General features: G+C 37.0%; 1 protein-coding gene across 2 annotated transcripts in view; it reads left to right on the forward strand.

Annotated features, from left to right (window-relative positions):
* CIR1 (corepressor interacting with RBPJ, CIR1) overlaps window positions 1–27,865 on the forward strand; it is a 40,543-nt gene that overhangs the window by 4,567 nt on the left and 8,111 nt on the right. For both annotated transcript variants that reach the window (XM_059167000.1, XM_059166999.1), the window contains exons 2-7: window positions 1,017–1,111; window positions 5,477–5,550; window positions 6,960–6,970; window positions 7,057–7,121; window positions 7,494–7,542; window positions 8,271–8,388. In XM_059167000.1, the coding sequence (XP_059022983.1) occupies window positions 1,017–1,111; window positions 5,477–5,550; window positions 6,960–6,970; window positions 7,057–7,121; window positions 7,494–7,542; window positions 8,271–8,388 (412 nt within the window). The remainder of the gene's footprint in view (window positions 1–1,016; window positions 1,112–5,476; window positions 5,551–6,959; window positions 6,971–7,056; window positions 7,122–7,493; window positions 7,543–8,270; window positions 8,389–27,865) is intronic.

Here is a 27,865-nt window from a genome sequence, read left to right on the forward strand (position 1 = left end):
GGTATTGCTGTCCCTGAAGACTTCCTTTTCATTTCTGTTTTTGCTTTTATTTCCATATGAATTCCTTCTTGTCCACATCTCAGTGTCCCCTTAGAACCTTCCTATTTCATCACTACTCAAATAGTTTTGCTTCTAAAATTGAGCAATGGCAGTCTTGTCCTACACCCTCCTCGCCACACCTATCTTCCCCCACAGTTAATAATTATAATTTTATCAGTGTAAGTATTTGTCCTCCCAATTTATGTTCTTAAAACTCAGCATATTTGAGAAAAAGTTTTGACTTGATATTTACATTGAATGGTTGTGAGATACTGTGTCCTTCACTTCACTCTAAAAGCAGTGGGAAGGCATTGATACCTTTTTACCCAAGAATTAACCTGATTAAGTATCTTCCCCTAAGTTGTGTGGGCTTTTTACCTCCACCACTTTTATAATTTTGAGGATTTCACATAGGGACACATTCATCCTGTGGTTTGGTGCCTTTGAGCAACTCCAAGACATTTGATACATCTCTGTGTTCTCTGTTTCCTCTCTTGTCTCTTCCCCTTTTTCTACAACTGCCTTTCAATTTCTTTTCTTTTTTTTCTTTTCCTTATCCTCCATTTCTCCTCTTTTGGAATGTCTGTGTTACCCATTGGCATTTGTGGGCATTAGTTATTCCTACTGGTTGTGCCCTAAACTAGACATGTTCCATATAGAGAAATGGTCATTCTCTTTTCTGAGATAAGACTCAGACTTATCTTTTCTGAGATAAGACTCAAGAAGCTGTTGTACAACAGGTGCTCAAAGTGGTTCTTGAGTTTGATATTTTTGCCTGAAAGTTTAGCTGTTTAGAATGACTACATTTAAGGACCTGTATCAAGGCACAAATCAGACTTTTTAGCTGTTATTTTGTGGTGATGTAATTATGGCCAAAATGGGTTATGTTGTAAGCTATATATGATAACATTTTATATTTCATTATAAAGAAAAGCAAACTTTCTATTTAACTTAAATTTTTTACTTCATTAATTTAGGTATGGATGGCAGAACAGAAAATATCATATGATAAGAAGAAACAAGAAGAATTAATGCAACAATATCTTAAAGAACAAGAATCATATGATAATAGGTGAGAAATTCCACTATGCTAGTGCTTTTATTTGTGTGTGTGTGGTTGGCTTTTTTAAAAATTCAGCTAATTTACATATAATGTATTACTAGTTTCAGAGATAGAGTTCAGTGATTTACCAGTCTTATATAATATCCAGTTATTACATCATGTATTATGCAGTTGCCTGCCTTCCCTCCAGCAACCCTCAGTTTGTTTCCAATGATTAAGAGTTTCTTATGGTTTGTCTCACTCTCTGATTTTGTCTTGTTTTATTTTTGCCTCTCTTCCCAATGATCATCTGTTTTGTTTCTTAAATTCCACATATCAGTGAGGTCATATGATAATTGTCATTCTCTGATTGACTTATTTTGCTTCTATGCTAGTGTTTTTAGAATAAACAATTGCATGAGAATGATCACTTATTAAATCATATATTAAATTAGCTTTATTGAATTGAATGCCCCAGTGATAGGATTCTATGTCCTCTGTACCCTCTTTACTCTTATATCTGTACACTGCCACTTTTTCCAACCATATCCATAATTCACATAAAACATAAGTTAAGGGGCGCCTGGGTGACTCAGTGGGTTGAGTCTCTGCCTTCGGCTTGGGTCGTGGTCTCCTGATCCTGGGATCGAGCCCCACGTTGGACTCTCTGCTCAGTGGGGTGGCTGCTTCCCCCCTCTCTCTGCCTGCCTCTCCGCCTACTTGTGATCTCTCTCTGTCAAATAAATAAACAAAATCTTAAAAAAAAAAAAAGTTAATGTGACTCCATGTACAGTTTATAAGCAAATCCCAACTTAGGTAAAGCTTGGAAGAACAATGAAGTCTATACTCAAACTACTGAGACTGCTTGCAGAGATATTTCTTTAGCATACACTGAAATAAAGGGATGCACAGAGCACCTTCAAGAAGTAAAATGAATTGTGTCTACTTGACCTACATGTCATCGATCTGCTAAAGGCAGGATCATAGCTAGAGTCCTTTATTGGTTTATTCCAGCGTAGTATCTGCCCTTTATGTGTTGTCATTTTATGGTTTGTTTTTTTTTTTTTATGATTTTATTTATTTATTTATTTGACAGAGCGAGCAAGAGAGAGAACATAAGCAGGGGGAGTGGGAGAGGGAGAAACAGGCTTCTTCCTGCCAAGCAGGGAGCCTGCTGTAGAGCTTGATCCCAGGGATTCTTGACCTGAGCCAAAGGCAGATACGTAACAGCTGAGCCATCCAGGTGCCCCTCATTTTATGTTTATATTGCCAAGTCTAACTCACGCTGGTTGCTCTTGGTTAATCAAGCAAGTGAATAGTGCTACTTTAGTTATATAGACCATACTTTCTTCAGTTCATTTCTGTTCTTCATCAAAATATGGAGCATAAGTACTACTAAACTGTTACCGAATATTCTCTTTAAAACATAGCATATCAGGGGGCACCTGGGTGGCTCAGTGGGTTAAGCCTCTGCCTTCGGCTCAGGTCTTGATCTCAGGGTCCTGGGATTGAGCCCCACATCAGGTTCCCTGCTCCATGGGAAGCCTGTTCTTCCTCTCGCACTCCCCCTGCTTGTGTTCCCTCTCTCACTGTGTCTCTCTATGTCAAATAAATAAAATCTTTAAAATAAACAAAATATATCAAGAAAGAAATTACAGAAATATTTCAGTTTCAATTAAGTACTTTTAATTACAGAAATTTTTAGTTTCAATTAAGTACTTTCCTCACTAATTCTATATAATCTGGTTAGCTTAATTATTGAGTACCTACTTTCATGCAAGACAATAAATAGCAGTGGGCCTCTTTGTTATAGGGGTCTATAAAAAATGTGATACATGGTTTGTCTCAGTTGTATTGTTTGTTTGTTTTAATTAAGTAGGCTGCATGCCTAACATGAGACTTTTTTTTTTTAAGATTTTATTTATTTGACAGAGATCACAAGTAGGCAGAGAGGCAGAGAGAGAGAAAGAGGAGTTAGTAGGCTCCCCGCAGAGCAGAGAGCCCAATGCGGGGCTCGATCCCAGGACCCTGGGATCATGACCTGAGCGGAAGGCAGAGTCTTTAACCCACTGAGCCACCCAGGCGCCCCAACATGAGTCTTTTAACTCGAGCCCTCGAGATCAAGAGTCAAGCGTTCTACCAACTGAAGTAGTCAGGCACTCCCTATTTATTCTTTATCTTAAAAAAAAGTTACTTTATTCTCTTTGTAATTTAATATTTGAAGCTATACAAACACACTGTTTTTCCTTGAACTTTTGTTCACTAATTTAGCATTCACTGGTAGATATTGCCTGCATTAGTTATTATCGTGGTGTTCGAATTTATTCCTCTCATTCCCTCTACATTTTAAAATTTGAATTCCTGTGGAAAGAAGAATTTTCCCTTTCATGTAGTTATTTATTTAATTATGTATTTCTATCAGTATGGATTCAGGGATATTTAGTTAATGGGTTATAAACCAATACTATTGTTACTTACTTTGGTGCTCAGATTGTTTCAGTTTTGGCCTTTGACTGCTCTGCCAGCTTAGCTCCTATATCCAACCTCTGGTAACCACTATTTCACTTTCTGTCTCTATGGATTTGCCTATTATAGGTGCCTCTTGTAAGCAGAATAAAAATATTTGTCTTTGCGTCTGACTTACTTCACTTAGCACAGTGTGTTCAAGATTCATCTGTATTATAGCATGTGTCAGAACTTTTTTTCTTTTTGTGGTTAAATAATATTCCTTTGTGTATATATATATCATATTTTGTTTATGCTTCTGCCTTTGTGAGTAATGCTTCTGTCAACATTGGCATGCAAGTAGTTCAAGTCCCTGTTTTCGGTTCTTTTAGGTATATACTTAGGAATAGATTTGCTGAATCATATAGCAATTCTCTGTTTAGCTTTTAAAGAACCACCGAACTCTTCCATAGTAGCTGCACCATTTTACATTCCTACCAGTCATGCACAAGGGTTCCGTTTTCTCTATGTTCTTACCAACATTTATTATTTTCCTTTTTTTTATAGTAGCCATCCTAATTAGTGTGAGGTGGTAGCTCATTGTTTTAATTTATATTTCTCTAGTAATTAGTGATACTGAGCTTTCTATGTGCTTGATTTTAACTTCTAAAATAGTGTTAATTTAATATATAATCTGTTAAAAGTGTATTTTGGCTCTAAGTATATGTATTTACAGAGTGTTGGAACTATCACCATAGTCTAATATCAGAACATGTTGTACCCGTTAGCTGTTACTTCCCATTCCCACACCCTGTCCCTCTGTCAACCCTAAGCAGCTACTACTTTACTTTCTGTCTCTGTAGATTTGCATATTCTGAACTTGGCATATAAATGGGATCATACATATAAATGGTCTTTTGTGACTGGCTTCTTTCACTTGGTATAATGTTTTTGAAGTTCATCTTTTTTGTAGCATGTATCAGTAGTTCATTCCTTTTTATTGCAAAATAATATTCCATTGTATGGATATAGATCCTGTCATCCATTTCTCTCTCTCTCTCTTTTTTTTTTCTCTTTTTTTAACTGTTCTTTATAAATTCCAGTGGAAATAAGAGAAGAATGATAATTATGTAATAGACCCTTTGTGATTGCCTTTCTCAAATATAAGAGGAGATTCTATTCACTTTTTAGCTTTCATCTTTATAATCAGTACTTACTTGGATCTTATGAATTAAAACTTTAACTCAGCCATTCAATTTATTGCAGAGCTTTTTTTTTTTCTTTTTTTAAATTACGGCATATCTCTCTAAACAGAACCTAAACTGGGAACTTCAGTGTTAGGACTATAAAGAAAATGATTTTTGAGGTGCAGCAGACATTGATTCCATCATAGTAATTAACCTGTTGTAGAATATCTTAAACTATTCTCTCCTCTTTGGCCTCATCAAAGAATTTGATTCTCCTATTGACTTTGACTCTTATTACAAGCATTAATTGGATTTGACTTTCTAAAGAAATTCCAGAGAGACTCTTTTTTCCAAAACTGATCCCTCACAATTAAGAAAAAATGTTGGCACTATTTAACTTAATTCCAAATTTGTGCTGGCATATAGGATTTCAAAGCTGTCATTATTTCCATAGCATTTCAAAGTTTAAGAAAAGCATGTGAGAGGGACCGTGGCATTTTTCCCCTTTTCTGTTGGAAGGGCGAAGATCTCTCAGGTAATGAGAAAGTCTCAGAAATTAAAACCAGTTACTAAAGAGGCAGCACTGTTTGAATTTCCATTCATGTACTTCAGATGTAATATGATCAGTGAAGTAAAGTTTTGGAACTTTATCTCTGACAAAAATATTTTCTGTTAATTTCCTTAGGGTTTTGAGAGATGAGGAATGTTTATTCTGTAACTTTTTCCTCCTATGTAAAATTGTTAACTTTCTTATTTCACTTAGGTTGCTTATGGGAGATGAACGTGTAAAGAATGGCCTTAATTTCATGTATGAGGCCCCACCAGGAGCTAAAAAAGGTACTTGCCTCATTTCCTTTTCTTAGTCTTTGATGTGTTTACAACTAAAGATTGAGAACTATTATGACAGACTTTTTAAAAAAATTGTTCGTCATCTTTCGGAGCTCCTGGGTGGCTCAGTTGGTTGTGTCCAACTCTTGATTTGGGCTCAGGTCATGATCTCAGGGTCATGAGATTAAGCCCCACATGGGGCTCTGTGCTTAGCGCAGAGTCTGCTTGGGATTCTCTCTCCCTCTCCCCGCTTCCATTCTCTCTGAATAAATAAATTTGTATATAAATAATCTTCAAATAAATACATACATACTTAAAGGTTGCTCTTCATCTTTTAAAGTTGCTATTATTCTGTAAATACAATTTTAAAACACTGAAATCAGGGGCACCTGGGTGATTAAGTGGGTTAAGCCTCTGCCTTCGGCTCAAGTCATGATCTCAGGGTCCTGGGATCGAGCCCCATGTTGGGCTCTCTGCTCAGTGGGGAGCCTGCTTCCCCTCTCCTTCTGCCTGCCTCTCTGCCTACTTGTGATCTCTTTTCTGTCAAATAAATAAAATCTTTAAAGAAATAAAAAAAAAAATCCAGTATAATAGAGTAAATATTAGAAATAATCGTCTAATCTAGTAATATTTTGTGACTTGACTTTTTTTAATGACTTGAACTTTGAGGAGGAAAAATTGTCAGCATCAACAGAAGTGCACTTATTTTATAAATTTGTGTATACATCTTTAGTCCTGCTTAATATACATATAGATAGCATAATATTCTAACAATGAAAAATAAAAAAGTTTAAAAACTAGGAATTAGGGACACCTGGATGGCTCAGTCATTGTCTACCTTTGGCTCAGGTCATGATCCCCAGGTCCTGGGATCAAGCTCCACAATAGGCTCCTTGCTCAGCGGGAAGCCTGCTTCTCCCTTTCCCCTCCTCCTGCTTGTGTTCCCTCTCTTGCTGTGTCTCTGTCAAATAAGTAAAAACAACAACAACAAAACTAGGAATTAGCATGCTTATTACATACTATCTTGTTCAATATTGTATTTATCCTTTCTTTTAAAAAAAGATTTTATTTATTTGACAGACAGAGATCACAAGTAGGCAGAGAGAGAGTAGGAAGGAGGCTCCCTGCTGAGCAGAGAGCCCGATTCGGGGCTGGATCCCAGGACCCTTGGCTCATGACCTGAGCCAAAGACAGAGGCTTTAAACCACTGAGCCACCCAGATGCCCCAATATTGTATTTATCCTTTAGAGATTTGAATTTTATCTTATGAAAGAAGAGAAAAGTAAACCAATAATTTCTTACAAGTTATAATTAAATACCATGACATCATAATATAGTATATGATAGTTGACTTTAGTGTTGAAGTTTTTAACTTGAACTCCCTTTTTTTTCTCCCATATCTTTGATATGCAATCAAGAAAACAAAGAGGTAAAGTACTATTTTCTGTGTTTGGATTTACTTGGCAATTGTAATTTTATGGAAAAATTGAAAGACTTCTTACTGAATGTTTTTAGAAAGAAGAAACAGAAGGAGAGACTGAATACAAATTTGAATGGCAGAAAGGAGCCCCCCGGGAAAAGTAAGAGCCAGTTTTCTTTTAAAACGAAATACATATCACTAATTTTATCTAATATCCCATCTTATATTGTCTTTTCCTTCACTAGCATAGGCAACTAATGCTAAAGGTATTTTAGATTATTTGTTTTATACAACTAATTTACTTGATCATAAACTATAATTTTGTATAGTTTTCCATTTTTTAAATCACTAATCATCAAACTGGACAATTAATAAGTAAGTGGTGTTTGGAAATGCTAAATAGATTTCATAGTCTGTGTGTTTATTGAAGTTACACATTTTATAATGTATTTAGAACTATAAAACTACTTTCAGAATAACTGCCGTTTATTAAATTGTTTTTAATACTATGTACATATTCTCTACTTAATAGATATGCCAAAGATGACATGAACATCAGAGATCAGCCCTTTGGTATTCAGGCAAGTGAGCCATATTTTACTTTGTAAGAATAATTTTTATTTAATAAATACTTCTTACAAAAGGTATGTAAGCTGAAAAGGGCTCTGTGGTGTTGATTTGAACCAGATAGTAAAAGGACTAGGAGAGAAAACATTAAATGTAGTAGACTGATAAAATGTTTGTGCTTTCTCTCTCTCTGTGTCAAATAAATAAAATCCTTTTAAAAAAAAGAGAGAATTTAAGATTAAGCCATGACATAATTCTTTTTTGGTATTTTACCATTTCTTTCTGAATGACATTGTTTTATTGCCACCAAGTAACAGTCAAAACACAGTAGGATTCAGCTTAGCTTTTAGGCAGAATTTTAAAATATTTTAGTATTTATGTTAAATTACCAAATATATTGATGGAGTCTTTAACTGGAAATATTTTTTTTTTTTTTTAAGATTTTATTTATTTATTTGACAGAGATCACAAGTAGGCAGAGAGGCAGGCAGAGAGAGAGAGAGAGGAGGAAGCAGGCTCCCTGCTGAGCAGAGAGCCTGATGCGGGACTCGATCCCAGGACCCTGAGATCATGACCTGAGCCGAAGGCAGCGGCTTAACCCACTGAGCCACCCAGGCGCCCTCACTGGAAATCTTTTAAAAATGACAGTAATTTAACTTAAACTCTACCAAGAAGTAGAGATTTGAACATTTGTTAGATTCTTACTATCTTACTAACTAAAATAACGTTCACTATTTCTCAGGTTCGAAATGTGAGGTGCATTAAATGTCACAAATGGGGTCATGTCAACACAGATCGAGAATGTCCTCTGTTTGGTCTTTCTGGAATCAATGCAAGTTCAGTTCCCACTGATGGCTCAGGTAAGCACTAGACATGAATTATGTTTGTTTTAGAATTTGTATCAAGGACAAACAAGGAAAGATAATATTTTTCTTAATCTCTCTGGGTATTATTTTCCTTTGTTGGTTTTTTTTTTTTTTTTTTTTGGACTAAGTCATGTATCCAAAATATGATAGTCAGTGGGAAACTCTGATAATATATTTTGAATTTGAAATGCTGTTAGAATTTAATTTTTCTAGCCCAGGACCCCATAAACTTCATTTTAAAGGTAAGAGATATACTAAGCATAGTTCATTAAGTCATTAAGTTAGTAACCTAAAAATAGAAGGAAGAAATGGTTATTTCTCATATTCATGTCCTCCAGAATTATAAATGTACGCTGACTAGCAGACTCAGCAATTACATCATTTTAGTTCAGAGATAAAATCAAAACTGAGTTTAAAAAGATGTTAAATACTTTAAAATTGAGTTTTACTTGCTAGTTATTTACCTTCCTACATATTATTGACAACTTAAAAATATTTGTCTAATTTGGTTTGGCTCATTTGAGTTCTCAGATATTGAAGCTGAGAAGTTTTAAATTTATCAGTGCCTTATTAGTATATTATTGAAACAACCACACCAGTCCAACTTTAAGTCATAATAAATTAAATATAACCTTAACTCTGTAATCTTAAATTACTTCACTTTTATGAGCTTCAACTCATCTTAAAATAAGGTTGATAGTATAACTCAAGAGATTTTTCAGCATTATTTAAGAAGTTGTAGAACCTTTCCTAAAACACTGTCTTACATGAAACCCCAGTATATAGACCAGGTATTAAGGCAGAGCTGCTGTACTGAAGTAGATGCTCTGGGCGTGAAGGCCTATCCCCTCACTTCCCCAGCCCTCTGATGCACTTTTTTGGACTCTCAGGCTTTCACTACCACCTTTGAGCACAAGGTTCACTGTCAATCAGCATAAGACCTTCAGCTTCTATTCTCTTACCAGAGATCCTGCTCCCTTCCAGCAAGCCAGGGGCAGGCTTTAGGATTCAGGATGCCAGTGCCCATATTAAGAGTTTAGGAATTTGATCCATTATCAAGTTTGACAGTGGGTTTTTGTTTTTTTCATTTTTATGTTTATATTATTTTTTATTTTTTTTAAGTAGGCTCCACGCCCATTGTGGAGCCCAGTGCAGGGCTTAAATTCACAACCCTGAGATCAAGATCTGAGTTGAGACCAATAGTTGGAGACTCAACTGACTGATCCACCAAGGAGCCGCTTGACACTGTTTCTTTTATGGTGTTATGCATATTAGAACGGGTAGAAAAGTACACAGAATATTACAATAGATTTTTTGTTTTAATCCTTACTTCTCTAAAGAAGGTTTAGAAATCACATTTTACCTAGAGGGAAACTATTTGCTCAGTGGTGAGAGAATGTTGGTCTGTACCTGGCAATCTCTGACGAAAGAATATCATACTGATTCCACAGTGCAGGTACTCTTAAAACCCACATACTGCTGTTCCCTCTTCCCCTTCCCCCACTCAACTGATGAAATATTGTTGGCTCAAATATTTCTGACCACTAATTTTAGTAGTCATAGGAATCTGATATTGTCTCTGAAAAGTATATATGTTTTCTGGAAGGGGTTGCATCTTTCTTATTTTTCCTTCACTCCAGCCTTATGGTGCCCTTACAACTCTGTAGCTCCTGTATTGGCTAGGGGCAGACACAAGTGGTAATGGTTGTCTTTGTCCCCAACTTCATTTCACTTTGATCCTCCTTCTGAGAGAAAGAGTAGGATAGACTCCAGACTAGTAATCAGTAGACCTGCTTTGTCTTGTTTCTGTATTAGATAGTCTGTAAAAGCAATCAGAAGAACTTGTGCTGTTAACCTATTTTTAAGAGTATTGGAAATGGTAAGGGGCGCCTGGATGGCTTAATTGGTCAAGTGTCTGCTTTCTGCTCAGGTCATGATCCTGGGTGCCTGGGATTGAGCCCCACATCGGGCTCTCCCTGCTCACTGGGGAGCCTGCTTCTCCCTCTCCATCTGCCCCTCCCCCTGCTTATGCTCTGTCTCTGTCTCTCTCACATACAAAATCTTCCAAAAAAAAAAAAAAAAGTATTAGAAATGGTGACTTCAGGTACAGCAAAGCTGTTTATTAGCTCTTTTCCACCGTCCATTTACATTCATAAACTTTAAAGTAATCATTTTACACAAAGTTTTTGGAGCCCACTTATGTTGGGGTTATACTGTAGTACTGTTCTTTAGTCAAATAAACTTTTTCAAAATAAGGTGAACCAAATAGAAAAAAGCTGTGGTTTTTGGCTTCTAGTAAGTCTTAATGTATTTGCAACAAAGCTTGAGATATCTACAAATTGGTGACGATTTCTCTGTATCTAAATGAACTGAGCAGTGGAGTGGTAGAGGATAAAATAAATATTAACTTCAGTGAAATACTATAGTCGATATCACTAATATATAAAATGTTTTTTCTAGTCAACATGAAAAAGGTGAACCTATAAACGCAAAAGAGCAAAACATAAATATAGGTAGCTCAGAAAAGGAGGGCTCCAAATGGCCATTAAACCTATGAGGACATTTTCAGTAGCGTTAATAACGAAAGAACTAGGGGTGCCTGGGTGGCTCAATTGGTTAAGCATCTGCCTTCGGCTCAGGTCATGATCCCAGGGTCCTGGAATTGAGCCCCACATTGGGCTCCCTGCTTCTCCCTCTCCCACTCACACTGCTTGTGTTCCCTTGCTCGCTATCTGTCTCTCGCTCGCTCTCTCTCTCTCTCGTGGTCTCTGTCTCTATCAAATAAATAAAATCTTTAAAAAAATTCATATCCTTTTACCTAGGAATTCAGCTTCCAGGAATTTATAAGAAAGTGATAAGGGGGAGCTCCTGGGTTGCTCAATTCGTTAAGAATTCAAGTTGTAATTTTGGCTCAGGTCATGATCTCAGGATTGTGAGGGTTGAGCCTTGCCTGCACCAGGCTCTGTGCTCAGCGGGGAATCTGCTCTCTCTCTCCCCGCCCACCCCTGCCCCTTCGGCATCCCTGGCTTGCATGCACATGCTCTCTTTTAAAAATTTTTTTGTTTTTTTTTTTGTTGTTAAAGATAAATACTAGTTCCCAAGCTCCTATTGAATCGTAGTCCTGAGAGGAGTCTGAGACTCTCACCCCTGAAAGATGATGATGATCTGAAAATTTGGGAAAACAGGTTTAGGCAAAAATGATGTCATAGAATATCCTGTGTGGTGTGGTATGTGTTGTTTCTGGAAGTGGGATAGTACAGTGGAGAAGAAAAGATGGTAATGTGATGAAAATCCTTATTTTGATTTTAAGGGAAATGTTCGTTTCAGCATCATTTCTAAGTTTTCACTCTTACAAACTAAATATCCAGTACTAGGGGAATGCAAAATAAACTGTCAATATATTTAGTGAATTAAGGAATACTAATTAAATCTACATTAAGATTTTGGTAATGTAAAACTATATGCATATACATTAGGACTAGAAGGAAACATTGAAGAATGAAAATAGTTTAATGATTTGGTGAAATTACAAGCGACTTTCTTTTACTTTTAGGTTAAAATGTGTGATTAAAATTGGGAAAGAAACTTAAAATTAAGGCTTTACAGACATTGAATATTTTGTGATATCCTTCAGAAGGCTAATGTTTTCCTTTATACTCCGATATTAAATTTATCTCCAGAATAGTTGGAACAGCTAAATAAAGCAAAGAGATACTGGTGTTTTGTAAGTGATATATTCATGATGAGAAATAACTAGCAGTCTGAGTTAATTCTTTGCCTCACTCTTTATAGAAGAAGGCATTAGGAAAATTTCCATTTCCATTTTCCCTTTAAAACTGATGTAAGTGTGAGAACAAATACTGGTAAACACACAGGGTATTTTTTAATTTCTAAAATCCTTTATCTTACTCATCTGAGACTATCTCAAAGCACTGAACTCGGTGATAAAATTATGGTAAAAATAGATCAGTAACTTTCACCATCTGTGATACCGCAGAAGATGATGAAAGTTACTGATCTATTTCTGATGCACTGTCAAGGTTGAGAACCATCATCTTCAGCTATATGTAAGAACAATTGATATGATAAGAAGATTTCCTAACGATATGGATGTTATTGAAAACATTTGGTCAGGTAAAAAGATCATTATAAAACAAAGTAGCTACATGGATTCCATTCGTGTTTCTCTTGCTGTCTTTAGGTAGACATATAGACATGTACTTGTAGAAAAATGACAGGAAATAGACCTGTATATTAACATTGGTTGTACATTTGTAATTTTTAAGTGAATATCATTTTAGAAAAATTAAAAGTTGTATACGTAGAAGTAAGTTATTTAAAATTTTATTGCTCAGTTAATATGTTTGAAGTTTGACCTGAATTTACCAGAGCCACTTAACTAACATTAGGAGAAACTCTTAAAGGTTTCTCAAAAACAAAATAAAAAATTCTACTGTATCAAATAGGAAAGCAAGTAATAATGATGTTGTATTCTGAATTGAATGCAATGAGAAATAAACTGGCCAATTTCCTAATCCACTTGCTGATTCAAGCTAAAAAATCTTTTCATTTTAAAAAATCACCTATTGAATAATGTCTCACCAGTGAATAGAGATTATTTTTGCAATAATGCAATTTTAGTGGATGTGGTTATCATGGGATAATCACACCCCTGGGGTACAGCCTTGTGCCTGTAATCTCCCAGGAGTGTAATTATTTCATGATAACTGCACCCCCTGGTGTTGCATTATTTCTATTATGAAATTCTTAGTTTAGTATATAAAGTAACTTACTTTGATCACTGGAAACTGCAAGGTGCTGTTAGAATGTTCCAGCTGTGAGGTTTACAGAGACCAGCTATAAGATTTACTTCTCCTTTACAAAGTTAAATTAGGCAATCAAAATGCTTCTTTTGGCTAAGCTGGTTTAGAATATCTTTTCTACCGATAAGATCATCTTAACTTTGTAAGTTTCCATGTATTCTAAATACATCAGAATTACGCATAAAACTTTAAAGCTTCAGTGGTGACTGAATTTTTATAAAATATTTTTATATTACAGTACAATTAAATGGCCTCCCCACCTCTTACCCATACTTTTTGGCCCTCATTCTTATCATTGACTCTTGCCGTCCGTCTCACGTTTATAGTGTAAACTGAAATTAACCTTTTTAAAAAATCCATAGTGGGGGGTTTTAAGGTTAGAAGGGTATTTTAAGATTTATTTTATTTATTTGAGACAGAGAGAGTACGAGAGGGGCGACATCAGAGGGAGAAGCAGGTTCCCCATGGAGCAGGGAGCCAGATGTGGGACTCTCTCCCAGGACTCCAGGATCATGACCTGAGCCAAAGGCAGTTGCTTAACCAACTGAGCCACCCAGGCACCCTGTTTTTTGCTTTCTTAATAGATTTAACAGTTACATGTGTGCCTCCTAGTTAATCTTTTTGTTTTATTTTTTTGTGCTTGCTTTTAATAGACATTATTCTTATAATGTCTTATAAAGTTGTTTTAGGTTTGGAGCAAAATGGAGAGGAAAGTACAGAAATTTCCCATAGCACCCTGCCCCCACAAATGTATGGCCTCTCCTATTATCACCATCCTCTACAAGAGTGGTATATTTGTTATAATTTCTTAATATTTTATTTTTAAGTAATCTTTATACCCAACATGGGGCTCGAACTTAGAACCCAGTGATCAAGAGTTGGCGTGCTTCTCTGCACTGAGTCAGCCAGGTGCCCCACATTTATTATAACTGATAGCCTACACTGACACATTATTATCTCCCAAAATCCATAGTTTACATTAGGACTTGCTCAGCGTTATACATTCTGTAGGTTTGAACAAAGGTAAAATGTCATGTTTCCACCATTATGGTTTCATACAGAGTAGTGTGACTGTCCTAGAAGTTGTGCTCTGCCTCTTCATCCCTCATTTCCTTCTAGTCTCTGACAGCCACTAACTTTATACTATCTCCATAGTTTTAACCTTTTCCTAAAGATCATGTAGTTGAAACCTTACAGTATGTAGCCTTTTCAGATTGGCTTCTTTCACTTAGTAATATGCACTGAAGTTTCCTCATCATGACTTCACAGCTGATTTCTTTTCAGTGCTAAATAATACTTCATTATCTGGATGTACCACAGTTTATTGATCTAATAGACATCTTGGTTGCTTCCGAGTTTTGGCAGTTATGAATAAGGCTGCTGTAAACATCCATGTGCAGGTTTTTGTGTGGTCATAAGTTTTCAGCTCCTTTGGGTAAACACCAAAGAACATGATTGCTGGATAGTGTGGTAAGAGTATGTTTAGTTTGGTTTTTTTTTTTTTTTAAGATTTTATTTATTTGACAGAGAGACACCGAGACAGGAACACAGACAGGAGGAATGGGATAGGGAGAAGCGGACTCCTCAACAAGGAACCCGATGCAGAGCTCAATCCCAGGACTCTGGGATCATGACCTGAGCCAAAGGCAGAGGCTTAATGACTGAGCCACTCAGGCACCCAAAAGTATGTTTAGTTCTATAAGAAACCACCAAACTGTCATCTAAAGTAGCCACGCCATTTTTACAGTTCCATCAGCAATGAATGAAAGTTCTTGTTACCTACATCCTCACCAGCATTTATCATTGTCAATGTTAGGAATTTTTGGCCATTTTAATGGGTGTGCAGTAGTATCTTGTTTTACTTTGCATTTCCCTGATGACATATGATGCATCACATTTTTTTCATATGCTTATTTGCCATCTATGTATCTCCTTGGTGAGGTGTCTGTTAAAGCCTTTGGCCCATTTTTAAAATTAGGTTGTTTTTAGTGCTGAGTTTTAAGAGTTCTTTGTATTTTAGATTTGTATTATTTAGATTATTTGTATTATTTAGATTTCCAGATGTGTCTCCACATTTTTCCCAGTCTATTGCCTGTCTTCATATTCTTGATCAACTGTGTTTTTAGCAGCTTTATTGGGTTAAAATTTATATACCATATAGTTCATACCTTAAAATTACAATTCAGTAGTCTGAATTCATGTACTTAGAAGAGTTGTACATCCATCACCATAATTTAGAATATTTTCATTACCCCAAAGGAAAACCTCTCAGCCCTTCACCTTTTAGCTTCTATTCTCCCCAAGCCCTGGGCAGACACTAATCTACTTTCTACTTTTTTGTGTGTAAATTGCCTATTCTAGACATTTCATATAAATGAAATCATACAATATGTAATAAAGAAGGTAGATTTAGTATCATTTTCTTTGCCTTTAAATTTCACACTTACACAATTAAAATTGCCTTTCTTCTGCCCACCATCCCAAACCCTTAACATCCAGTGTCCTTTTCCTGTGGAGTCTAGGCATGTCACCTTCCTTGCACATCAATTATGCACAGAGTATTGTTAACTAGGGAAGGTCAACTGAGCCAGAGTTTTTATTAGGGCTTATTTATGTAGTCTGGATTGATTAACTTACTAGCTATATAGCTGAACTCCTTCCTAGTTTCTCTCCCTTCTCCAGATGTCAGGCTAATGTCATGTGGCTCAAAACCCTGACGCTCTACATGGTTGGTCTTTCTGATGTGGCCAGCCCTGTCCTGACTCATCTCCTTAACGTAACCTATTTAGGCATTTACCATGAGTCACCTCATTAATATAAGCTATAAGGTCCCATCATGAATAACAGACACTCCAGTCACTCAGGAAATTTCAAGGTTCTATAAGATACCTTGGAAATAATCTTACCAAAGAGCTAAAAGATCTGTACTCTGAAAACTATAGAACACTTATGAAAGAAATTGAAGATGACACAAAGAAATGGAAAGACATTCCATGCTCATGGATTAAAAGAACAAATATGTTAATATGTCTGTACTACCCAAAGCAGTCTACACATTTAATGTAATCCCTATGAAAACACCATCAGCATTTTTCACAGAGCTATAACAAACAGTCCTAAAATTTGGATGGATCCAGAAAAGACCCCAAATAGTCATATCAATCTTGAAAAAGAAAAGCAAAGCTGGAGGCATCACAATTCCGTACTTCAAACTATATTACAAAGCTGTAGTGCTCAAGACAGTATGGTACTGGCACAAAAACAGACCCATAGATTAGTGGAACACAGTAGAAAACCCAGAAATGGATCCACAACTGTATCAACTAATCTTTGACAAAGCAGGAAAGAATATCCAGTGGAAAAAAAGACAGTCTTCAACACGTGGCTTTGGGAAAACTGGACAGCTACATGCAAAAGAATTAAACTGGACAACTTTCTTACATCATACACAAAAATAAATTCGAAATGGATGGAAGACCTAAATGTGGACAGGAAAACATGCAAATCCTAGAGGAGAACACAGGCAGCAACCTTTTTGACCTGGCCATAGCAACATCTTACTAGACACATCTCTGGAGGCATGGGAAACAAAAACATACATGAAATTTTGAGTCTTCATCAAGGTAAAAACTTCTGCACAGTGAAGGAAACAATAAAATTAAAATGCAACCTGGGGTGCCCGGGTGGCTCAGTCAGTTAAGGGTCCTACTCTTGGTTTCAGCTCAGGTCATGATCTCAGGGTCATGATATTGAGCCCGATACCAAGCTCTGTGCTCAGCGTGGAGTTTGCTTGTCCCTCTCCTTCCCCTTCTGCCACCCCCTCACTTACATTCGTGCACACACGCATGCACACACACACACACAAAGTCAAGGATTTAGAGCCTTCTGCCCAGGAGCTGGGGACAAAGTCCAACCAAGGTTTTTTATTACTCAGCAGTTGTATTTTCATTTAGTTCACAGTATTTTAAAGTTTCTCTTGAGGGACGCCTGGGTGGCTCAGTCATTAAAAGTCTGCCTTCAGCTCAGGTCATGATCCCGGGGTCCTGGGATCGAGCCCCACGTTGGGCTCCCTGCTCAGCGGGAAGCCTGCTTCTCCCTCTCCCATTCCTCCTGCTTATATTCCCTCTCTCACTGTCTCTGTTTCTGTGTCAAATAAATAAATAAAATCTTTAAAAAAGTGAAATAAAATTTCCCCTGAGACTCCCTCAACCCATATGTTATTTAGAAGTGTGTTGTTTGATCTCCAAATACATTGGGATTTTCTGACTTTCTTTCTGTTACTGATTTCTAGTTTAATTCCATTTGGTCTAAGAGGATTGTTTGTATGACCTCTATTCTTTTACATATGTTAAGTTATGTTATATAGCCCAGAATGAGGTCTGTCTTGTTGAAAGTTCCCTATGAGCTTAAGAAGAATGTATATTCTGCTATTGTTGGGTAAGGTATTCTATAGATGTCAACTGGATCCATGTGAAGGATAGATGCTGTTCCATTCAGCTGTATCCTGATTTTTTTTGTCCACTGGATCTGTCCACTTCTGATAGAGGGGCATTGAAGTCTCCAACTATAATAGTGGATTTGTCTGTTTCTAAAACTGTTTCATACACATACATACACACATACATTTTAAAGATTTTATTTTTTATGTATTTGACAGAAAGTAAGCAAGCGAAGCAGGGAGAGCAGCACAGAGAGAGGGAGAAGGAGGCTCTCTTCTGAGGAGGGAGCCTGATTCAGGGCTCAATCCCAGGACCCTGGGATCATGACCAGAGCTGAAGGCAGACCATCAACTGACTGAGCCACCCAGGCACCCTTATGTCTTTATATTTAAAGTAGGTTTGTTGGGTTCCTGACTTCCTCAGTCAGTAGGGCTTGACTCTTTCTCAGGACCGTGAGTTCAAACACCACACTGGGCATAGAAAAACTACTTTTTTTTTTTTTTAAGATTTTATTTATTTATTTGACAGAGAGAGATCACAAGTAGGCAGAGAGGCAGGCAGAGAGAGAGGAAGGGAAGCAGGCCCCCTGCTGAGCAGAGAGCCCGATGTGGGACTCGATCCCAGGACCCTGAGATCATGACCTGAGCCGAAGGCAGCGGCGTAACCCACTGAGCCACCCAGGCGCCCTCTCCTTCACTTTGGAAGGACAGTTGCACTGGTTACAGAATTCAGTGTTGGTAGGTTTATCTTTCAACACTAAATACTTCACTGTCCTGTTCCTTGCATGGTTTTTTAAGAGAAGCATGATGTAATTTTTTTATCTTTGTTCCTTTCTAGGTAATTTTTTCCCCCTCTCTGGCATCTTTCAAGACTTTGTCTTTGATTTTCTACAGTTTGAGTATGCTATAGGTGTAGATTCTTTGGTATTCATTATGCTTGGTGATCTCTGAGCTTCCTGAATCTGTGGTTTGTTGTCTGTCTTAGTTTTGGGAACTCTCATCCAGGTCAGGTATTTCTTCTTTTATCTGTCTTTTCTCTCTTCTTCTTCTGGTATTCCTGTTGTGTATATGTTTTATCTTTTGTAATTGTCCCACAGTTTTTGAACATTCTGGTTTTCTTTTCTGTTCTTTTTTTTTTTTCCCTTTGCTTTCAGTTTGAGAAGTTCCTGTTGACATATCTTAAAACTCACTGATTCTTTACTCAGGCATGTCCAGTCTGCTGATGAGCTCATCAAGGGCATTCTTCATTTCTGTTAATGTTTTTTTTATTTCTAGCATTTCCTTTAGCTTATTTCTATCTCTGCTTATAGATTGTTTCTATCTCTGCTTATTATATTACCCATCTGTTTTTCCGTGTTGTCCATTAGAGCCTTTAGCATATTCATCTTATTTTATTTTATTTTATTTATTTTTTTTTAAGATTTTATTTATTTATTTGACAGAGAGAAATTACAAGTACACTGAGAGGCAGGCAGAGAGAGAGAGAGAAGGAAGCAGGCCCCCCGCTGAGCAGAGAGCCCGATGCGGGACTCGATCCCAGGACCCTGAGATCATGACCTGAGCCAAAGGCAGCGGCTTAACCCACTGAGCCACCCAGGCGCCCCTATTCATCTTATTTTAAATTCCCAATTGGATACGTCCAGAATTTCCATCATAGCTAAGTCTGATTCTGATACTTGCTTTGTCTTTTAGCATACTTGTAACTTTTTTGTTGAAAGCTGGACATGATGTAGTATCAGGTAGATGAAACTGAGGTAAATAGGTCTTTAGTGTGAGGTCTTATGTTTATCTGGCTAGAAGTTACGTTGTATTTACAATTTGTTGTAGCTGTAGATGTCAGGGTCTTAAATTTCCTCTGGTGTCATTGTTTATGTTTCCCCCATTATCTTTTGATTTCCCTACAGACTGCTTCTTTATAACACATAAGACTCTGAGCCTTGCTTCAGTTGTGATCTCCTCTACAGGTATCCTCTACAGGAGCCCTGTTGATATGGTGATAATGTGGGGGGGGGGGATCATTCTATAACCCTATGACTAAGCCTCATTCCTTGCCTTTTTAAGGTTTATTTTTATTTATTTATTTAAGTAATTGTTACACCCACCATGGGGCTCAAACTCATGTCCCAAGATCAAGGTCTCCTTCAACTGAGGAATCACATACTCCTGAGTCTCACTCTTTTAGTGAGCCTATGCTTCTGGGCTATAACCTTAACAGGTGCTTCTCAGGCTTTTTTCCCTACTTCACAGCTTCTTTTTTTTTTTCCATGTAGGTTAGGCTCTGGTAAAATAATCTCCCTTGAGAATAAGCATATGTTCAGGATAACAAAATACTCTGGGCATACTTTCAAAATGGTTACTTTCCCTGCATACTGTTGGAAGGTAAGCACAGGGGGACTATATTCACAGTGCGAACCTTGTGAGGCTTCTGGAAGTAAAACTCATTAAAGTGTTTTAGTTCTCAGGCTAGTCCATGCTCAGTCCAACAATAGTATATTATTCTTTTAAGGATGTTAGTAGTTGCTGACTCCGCTGGTGGTTTCTGATCCTGTTAAACTGTGATTCTCTGTATTGCCTGTCTCTCCTGTTTTGGAAGCAGTGTTTACCTTGTGGCCTCAATTCTCTAATACCTCTAAGAAGATTTGTTGATTTTCAGTTTTTTCAGCTCTTTGTTGTTGTAAGGATGGGAGGACTTTCAAGCTCTTCATATATTGTACCAAAATCTAAAAGTTGTTAAAGCAGCATAGTAGTGAGTAAACATTGAGCCCAGATTCGCTAACATTAGTTTCATATTGTACTAATTATTTGACTTTTGGTTTTTTAGGCTTAAGTTGCTATATATTTAAAGTTCTGCCATTTTTTTAACTTAGCTATAATTTTAAAAATATTTAGAACTGCATATAATATGGCAAATTTCACATTTTTAATGAAAGTAAATTTCAGATTCAAAAGCATGCCACTGGATGGTTTGACAAATACAGAATTTCTTTTTCTATATGATGTCTAAGTCTCAGAACCAGTCATACCACAAATGGCTAAAATGATGTTAGGTATGTTTCACATGTCTCTATGAGTTCTGTCTACTCCATGGTTTTTAGTGTGTTTCATTTAGTATGAAAATGAATAAATAGCTTAAATTGAGGAACATACTATTATATGTAACATATTACACTTACTACAGAAATTTGTTTGCCTATGAATGCTCTGTTCCTTACCTAATTTTCCCTAACTCTTGATTTAATTTCCATGAAGAATGTTACACTAAACCACAGCACTAATAGAAGTTTTCCACAACAGAGCTTCCATATGCTGCTCTTTGTCTTTTCATCAGCCTTTTTAAAAAAAGATTGGTTGATTGATTTTTTAAAGATTTTATTTGTTTGACAGAGAGGGAGAGAGACAGCAAGAGAGAGAATTCAAGCAGGGGGAGTGGAAGAGGGAGAACAGGCTTCCCGCTGAGCAGTGAGCCCATTGCAGGGCTTGATCCCAGGACCCTGGGATCATGACATGAGCAGAAGACAGCCGCTTAATGACTGAGCCACCCAGGTGCCCCTTATTCATTTATTTTAGAGAGAACACGAGAGAGAGAGAGAGAGAGGGAGCAAGCATGAGCGTGCACACGGGAGAGAGCAGATAGGAGGGGCAGAGGTTAGAGAGTAACCCAGGCCGACTCCACGTTGAGCCCAATGTGGGGCTCAATCCAATGACTCTGAGATCACCACCTAAGCCAAAACCAAGAGTTAGACATCCAACTGACTGCACCACCCAGGTGCCCCTTCATCAACTTTTTATGTTGAAAACATTTTGCCACTTGAGAATATGTTTGGGAAATTTCACAAAATAATTAATCATAATCTTTGCCAGAAAGATACATAGGAGGCATGCTAGAGGGACTTTCTGTAGAAAGAAAGATGATAAGCTCAGTTGCCCATCTGGCAAATCTCCCTGGATCTGTTACGGAGTTACCTTATGCAACTCCTTGAAGAAGTTGAATCCTACCAGCATAGCTACTAAGATAGACCTACATCTTCTGCCTTCTGCTTGTTTAATTCTCCAACATAATTCTACTGCAGAAAAAGTGTTTGTGTTACCAGAATCTTATTAAAGCCAAGCTCCTGGGAATACCTGGCTGGCTCAGTCAGTAGAACAGTTTTCAAGGTTTTCAAGGTCATAATTTCAAGCCCACATTGGGTATGTAGCCTACTTTAAAAAAAAAACTAAACTCCTAAAGTAGGCAGATATTAAAAACTAATAAATAAAGGATTGACGTCAAAATAAAGAAGTGAAGTTAGGCACCATTTCTCTCCTTTATGTAGTTGATCAGTTGGGAACCAATTTTTTTTTTTTTTTTTAAATGCAGGTGGAAGCTAATTAGCTGAAAAGAAATATTGACTTATTGAAGAGATAATTCAGTAAAACTTGTAAGTCATAGTGCTTCAAAAGTCAAAAGGGTGCTCTTTTTTTTTTTTTTTTAAAGATTTTATTTATTTATTTGACAGAGCAAGAGCGAGTAGTAGAGGGAGAGAGAGAAGCTGGCTCCCTGCTGGGCAGGGAGCCAAATGTGGGACTCCATCCCAGGACCCTGACATCATGACCTGAGCCAAAGGCAGATGCTTAACCATTTAAGCTACGCAGGTGCCCGGTGCTCTTGACTAATACTTTAAATTTTGACTATTTTATTTTAAGTGATTACCAATGGTTAAGCATTTCTAACTACTTCTAAGCACTAATTGTAATTCAGTGCTTAAATTTGTTGTTACTGTGACTAGGTATTGAAAGTCCATTGACATTAACAAATTAATTGTAATCCTGTTCTATCAGTAAATGACTCTGCTCTGTAAAGGGATGTGTGGGGGCAGTGGGGGCTATGCTTTCCGTAATCTCCAAGGGGTATTAAGATTCTCAGATCACAGGGGCACCTGGGTGGCTCAATGGGTTAAGCCTATGCCTTCGGCTCAGGTCATGATCTCAGGGTCCTGGGATTGAACCCCGAATCGGGCTCTCTGCTCAGCGGGGAAGCCTGCTTCCACCCTCTCTCTGCCTGCCTCTCTGCCTACTTGTGATCTTTGTCTGTCAAATAAATAAATAAAGTCTTTAAAAAAAAAAAAGATTCTCCGATCACAGTCATAACTCTATTACATGATTCTTCCTACTAACATCATTCTATCTACTCAAGGTCTACCATGTTCAAGTAAAGGAAGTTAGCTAGTGATTACCTGGAAAAGGAAAATGAGTGAAATGTAGTCCACCTAGTAAATGTTAATTTACCAAACTTAATGAAGTTAACAACCTTCATCATGTTCCACTCATTTAGAAAGTCCTACTTTTTACCTTTTCCTAATTCATATGAGAGTTTGAAAACCAAACTCAGTTTCTTCTTCTTTCCTGAAAAAGTCTAAGTTTTTCTGAATTAGGGACTGTATCTTACTTACCTTTGTATCCCAGTGCCTTGTACAGTTTACATCTTTTCTGAATATAACTCATAACACAGATTTATAATTTATTTTTTACCCATTATTTGATATGAACTGGTGTTCCCCCAAAGATTATAAGCTTGAAGGCAAAAACTGAGTTCTCCATTCTCTATCGCTAAGAGGCCTAATGAAATAAAATAATCTCTCATTAATACATACTGATTTTTAAAACCACTTTCTGGAGCACTTGGGTGGCTCAATCATTAAGCATCTGCCTTCTGCTCAGGTCATGATCCCAGGGTTCTGGGATCAAGCCCCACGTTGGGCTCTCTGCTCGGCGGGAAGCCTGCTTTCCCTCTCCCACTCCCCCTGTTTGTGTTCCTGTTCTCGCTGTCTCTATGTCAAATAAACAAAATCTTTACAAAAAATAAAAAATAAATCACTTAATGTGTTATATAGTAGGGATGCATTAGTTGAAATTTCCTGTGCCGGGCTCTCTCCATAGTTAGAGATGTAATATAGAAATGTAGTGAAAGTCTATAATAACATGGTCATTGAGTATTTGCTGTTGACTGGTTTAAAATATTATGTATAACTTTCTTTAAAATGCACTGCTTCTTGGGGTACCAGGGTGGCTCAGTCATTAAGCATCTGCCTTCAGCTCAGGTCATGATCCCAAGGTCCTGGGATCAAGCCCTGCTTGGGGCTCCCTGCTCAGTGGGGAGCCTGCTTCTTCCTCTCCCCCTCCCTGTGCTTGTGGTCCCTCTCTCGCTGTGTTTCTCTCTATCAAATAAATAAATAAAATCTTATATAAAGAAATAAAAATAAAAAGTGTTGCTTCTTAAGTGTAGAGTTTTTTTTTTTTTAAAGATTTTATTTATTTGTTTGACAGAGATCACAAGTAGGCAGAGAGGCAGGCAGAGAGAGAGGGGGAAGCAGGCTCCCTGCTGAGCAGAGAGCATGATGTGGGGCTCAATCCCAGGACCCTGGGATCATGACCTGAGCCGAAGGCAGAGGCTTTAACCCACTGAGCCACCCAGGTGCCCCTTAAGTCTAGAGTTTGAGTCTGACAGTTGTATGTAACCAATGTCTCTGATAAGATATAGAGCACAGTATTGCCATAACCTAGAAAATACGCTTCTGTCCCTTGCCTAGTCAGCCTCCTCCACCCATAACTGCTCTTCTAATTTTTAATCTCATATGTTACTTTTACCTGTTCATTAACTTCATATAAATGGAATCATATGTATTTTTTGTATCTGATTTCTTTGACTCAACATAATGTTTTTGAGGTTCATGGATGAATAATTCTCAAGAGCTCTCATTCTCTCTCAGGAACATTCATAGTCTTAAAATTTAATTAAAACATGGTGCTAACTTCTAATACTTCATGTTCATCACAGCACAAATTATTTTTCTTAGTTTTCTATGGACTATGAATTCACTTTATTATCACTGGATGTATCATCACTAAAATATTTGCATATAACTTAAGTTGAAGATATAATCACATGTAAGTCATATTTTTAACTATTCTATTAAGGAAAGATTTTTTTTAAAATAAATAGTGTTCTTTACTGGCATACAATAAGAGAGGTTTTATTTTTCCTTGTTTTTGTGTATTTTCTAGACACGCAGACTAAAATGAAATGTTTAATTTTTCTTTTACATTGTATGTTTTAATATAGATCAAATTAGCTGTCTTCAGTATGAACTTGGGATAAGGGCAATAAGAAACCCTATTGTTTCCAGCCTCCACTAAGCTGAACTGGCAGTGTGTCAGGAAAATTCCCAGTATGGAGCAGTTTTATTGCAATTCAGTACAATTGGTTCTTGCATAACCTTTAGAAAATCATACATAAAACATTCTCATCTATATAAATAAAAATCACCCACACACTTTATTAATAGCTTTGTTCACTTTTTCCCTGGGACTTGTGCTGCATGTTCCTACTGTGCCCCCTTTTTCAGCCTTTTTTTAAGATAACTTTCTATAAGCTTTCTTAAAAGCAAAAGGGTTAGGTAATACTAGAAATCATATATAAAATTCTTGATAATTCCCACTAGCCCAGATCTCCCTCTCAGTCGTGTACTATAACTAGTGTCTCTGTTTGTCCTTTGTACATTTAGTAACAGGGAGTGGCTTTTTTACTAGACACAGTTTAATTTTAGGAAAGAAAGGTTGTACTTTCATGGAAATAAGAATCATAATATATTTTATTTGTGATAATGTTTGGGGTTTATTTTAAAACACATATTTTTAAGGTTTACTATTGTCACTATGACTACGTGATAACAGTAAACATACTGTGTTGAAGTCGCAGCCTTTTTTCCTTAGTCTAGTTCATTAGCCAGAAATATGTTTGTTTCAAGTGTCATTTTTCTAAATCTAAATTTAAGAAGATTTTCTGTGTATTCCTCCAAAGTATATGGTATAAAATGCCAGAATAATTTAATAAGCATCTAGATCTTACTGCCAGCTTGTGGAAATACTGTGACTAGAAGAACATTAAATGACATCACTGTCCAGAACATGGGAAATTTATGGGACAAATGACCCCATTTTCTCAGCAAATGAAAGCAGGTAGGGAGTGGGGGTAGCTTTCTATTATATTAAATTTCTATTAGATTAAAACAGACTTAAGGTATGTGTCACTTCACACCTCATTTTTAGTATATGAGCTGCCGAAGCAAGCACTGTATCACTTACACCTCAATTTAAAAAGAGAGAGATTTAAGAGATACATGAACTAGATGCTGTGTGTGGAACTTGTTTGGATCCTAATCTGGACAGACCCAACTGTGAAAATACTTTTGACAACCTGAATGTTAACTGGGTATCAGATGATTTTTTTCAAAATGTCAGTATGGACAGGTGTAGTAAAGGTGTTGTTAGGGTTTTGTTTTTAAGAAATTCTCCCTGTTTATTAGTGATTAAATACTAAAGTGATACTTGAGATTTTATCTCTGTCAAATAAAATCTAGGTTTATCAAATCTCTGTCAATAACTGTCAAAAAAGAAAGAAAGGATGGGCGCCTGGGTGACTCAGTTAAGCATCTGCCTTCAGCTCAGGTCATGATTCTGGGGTCCTGGGATCAAGTCCCGCATTGGCTCCCTGCTCACCAGAGAGTCTGCTTTTCCCTTTCTCTCTCCCTCACCTCTCCCCCTGCTATGCTTGCTTCTCTCTCTCAAATAAATAAATAAAATCTTTAAAAAAAAAAAAAAGGATGTTGGAAGTGATAAGAATGACAAAACACTGTTAATTGTTGAAGCTCTGTAAGGAGTACATAGGACTTACTACATTATTCTCGCTAGGTTTGAAGATTTTCACTGTGTAACAAAGTTAAAATACACAATGAGAAGGAAAAAATCACCACTTTATTTTTTTAAGATTTTATTTATAAATTTTAGAGAATGAAGTGAGCAGGGGGGAGCGCAGAGGGGGAGGGAGAGGGAGAGAACCTGGAGTAGATTCCATGCTCAGCACAGAGGGCTCTATCTCACAACCCCAAGATCATGACCTGAGCTGAAATCAACAGACACTATTCCTGACTGAGCCACTTTGGCGCCCCACCACTTCATTTATTTATTTATTTTTAAGATTTACTGTAGAGAGCACCAGCAGGAGGCACAGAAGGAGAGGAAATCCCAAGCTGATTCTGCGCTGAGCCTGAGTCCAACAAAGGAAGTCAGCCACACTGAGATCACCACCCAGGTGGAAGCCAAGAGTCAGGAGCTCTGACTGTGCCATCCAGGCGCCCCATCACCACACTAATAGCAAACAAAACTATATTCACTTTAGGAATAGCACATAGTTTCAGCAAACAGTAACATCCCATAAATTAATGTGTTAAATTTAGGGGAAGGAGTAAAAGGCATTTGTAATACAACCTTACCTAAGGCACAGTTCAGGGCCCTCCCTACTCCCGCCGAATACCATGAAACTGTAGAATGTTTCATTTGAAAGGAATGATGAACTTTGAAAGGAAGATATATCTTCCCATCTGGGAAGAGCAGATGGACCTAGTGCTAGCAGTGAAACCCAAAGCATTTAGCTCTCTCCTGTGCCATTTATGGGAGTCACTTGGGACTGCTGTCTAATTGTGAAGTCAGTGATGTGGCCTTTCTCATGCCAGAACTTTTGACTTCCTATATAATTCTCTGATAAAACATCTGTTTTACTATGGAATATTTTTTTACCTTCCATTACTTTTGCTTAGTTCTATAAAAAGGAATGCTCTAAATGAATAAATTAGGCCTTTTACAAACATGATTTTCTATAATGTAATTCACCTTCTGGGATTTTTTTTACCTGAGATTCCGACTTCAAGGTATTTTTCTAGTAGAAAATAGTCTAGGTCTAATTGCAGAATCAGTGAATGTTGAAAACGGTTTCTTCAGTGGATCTGCTTTTCTAAGTTCTAACATTGGTTTTCGTGCTCTAGATGTTTAATGCAGCCTGACTGAAGTACTCTAGAAAAGAGCCTTCACAAATCGACATTTTAAAACAAAAGCCCTTTTCCTGAATTCTCTAGAATTCTTCAACCATAGCAAATCTAAGAGCAAACCAAACATTCCTGAGTCCCAAATCCAGTTGTAATTTAAATTATTAAGGCACTATACATGAAAGTAGTCATTTTGCATTTTGAGTATATTTGTAAAATCTATTTTTTCAACATATCTATATAATCTGTTATATCAACTAATTTTGAGTTCTCAGAGAGCTGGAGTCATATCTGTCAGTTTAAATCTTCATAGCCACTGTCACAACAGGAAAGTATAAAGGTATCTTGCTAAA

The sequence above is a fragment of the Mustela lutreola genome, chromosome 3 (genome assembly GCF_030435805.1).
Source record: "Mustela lutreola isolate mMusLut2 chromosome 3, mMusLut2.pri, whole genome shotgun sequence".
NCBI lineage: Eukaryota > Metazoa > Chordata > Mammalia > Carnivora > Mustelidae > Mustela > Mustela lutreola.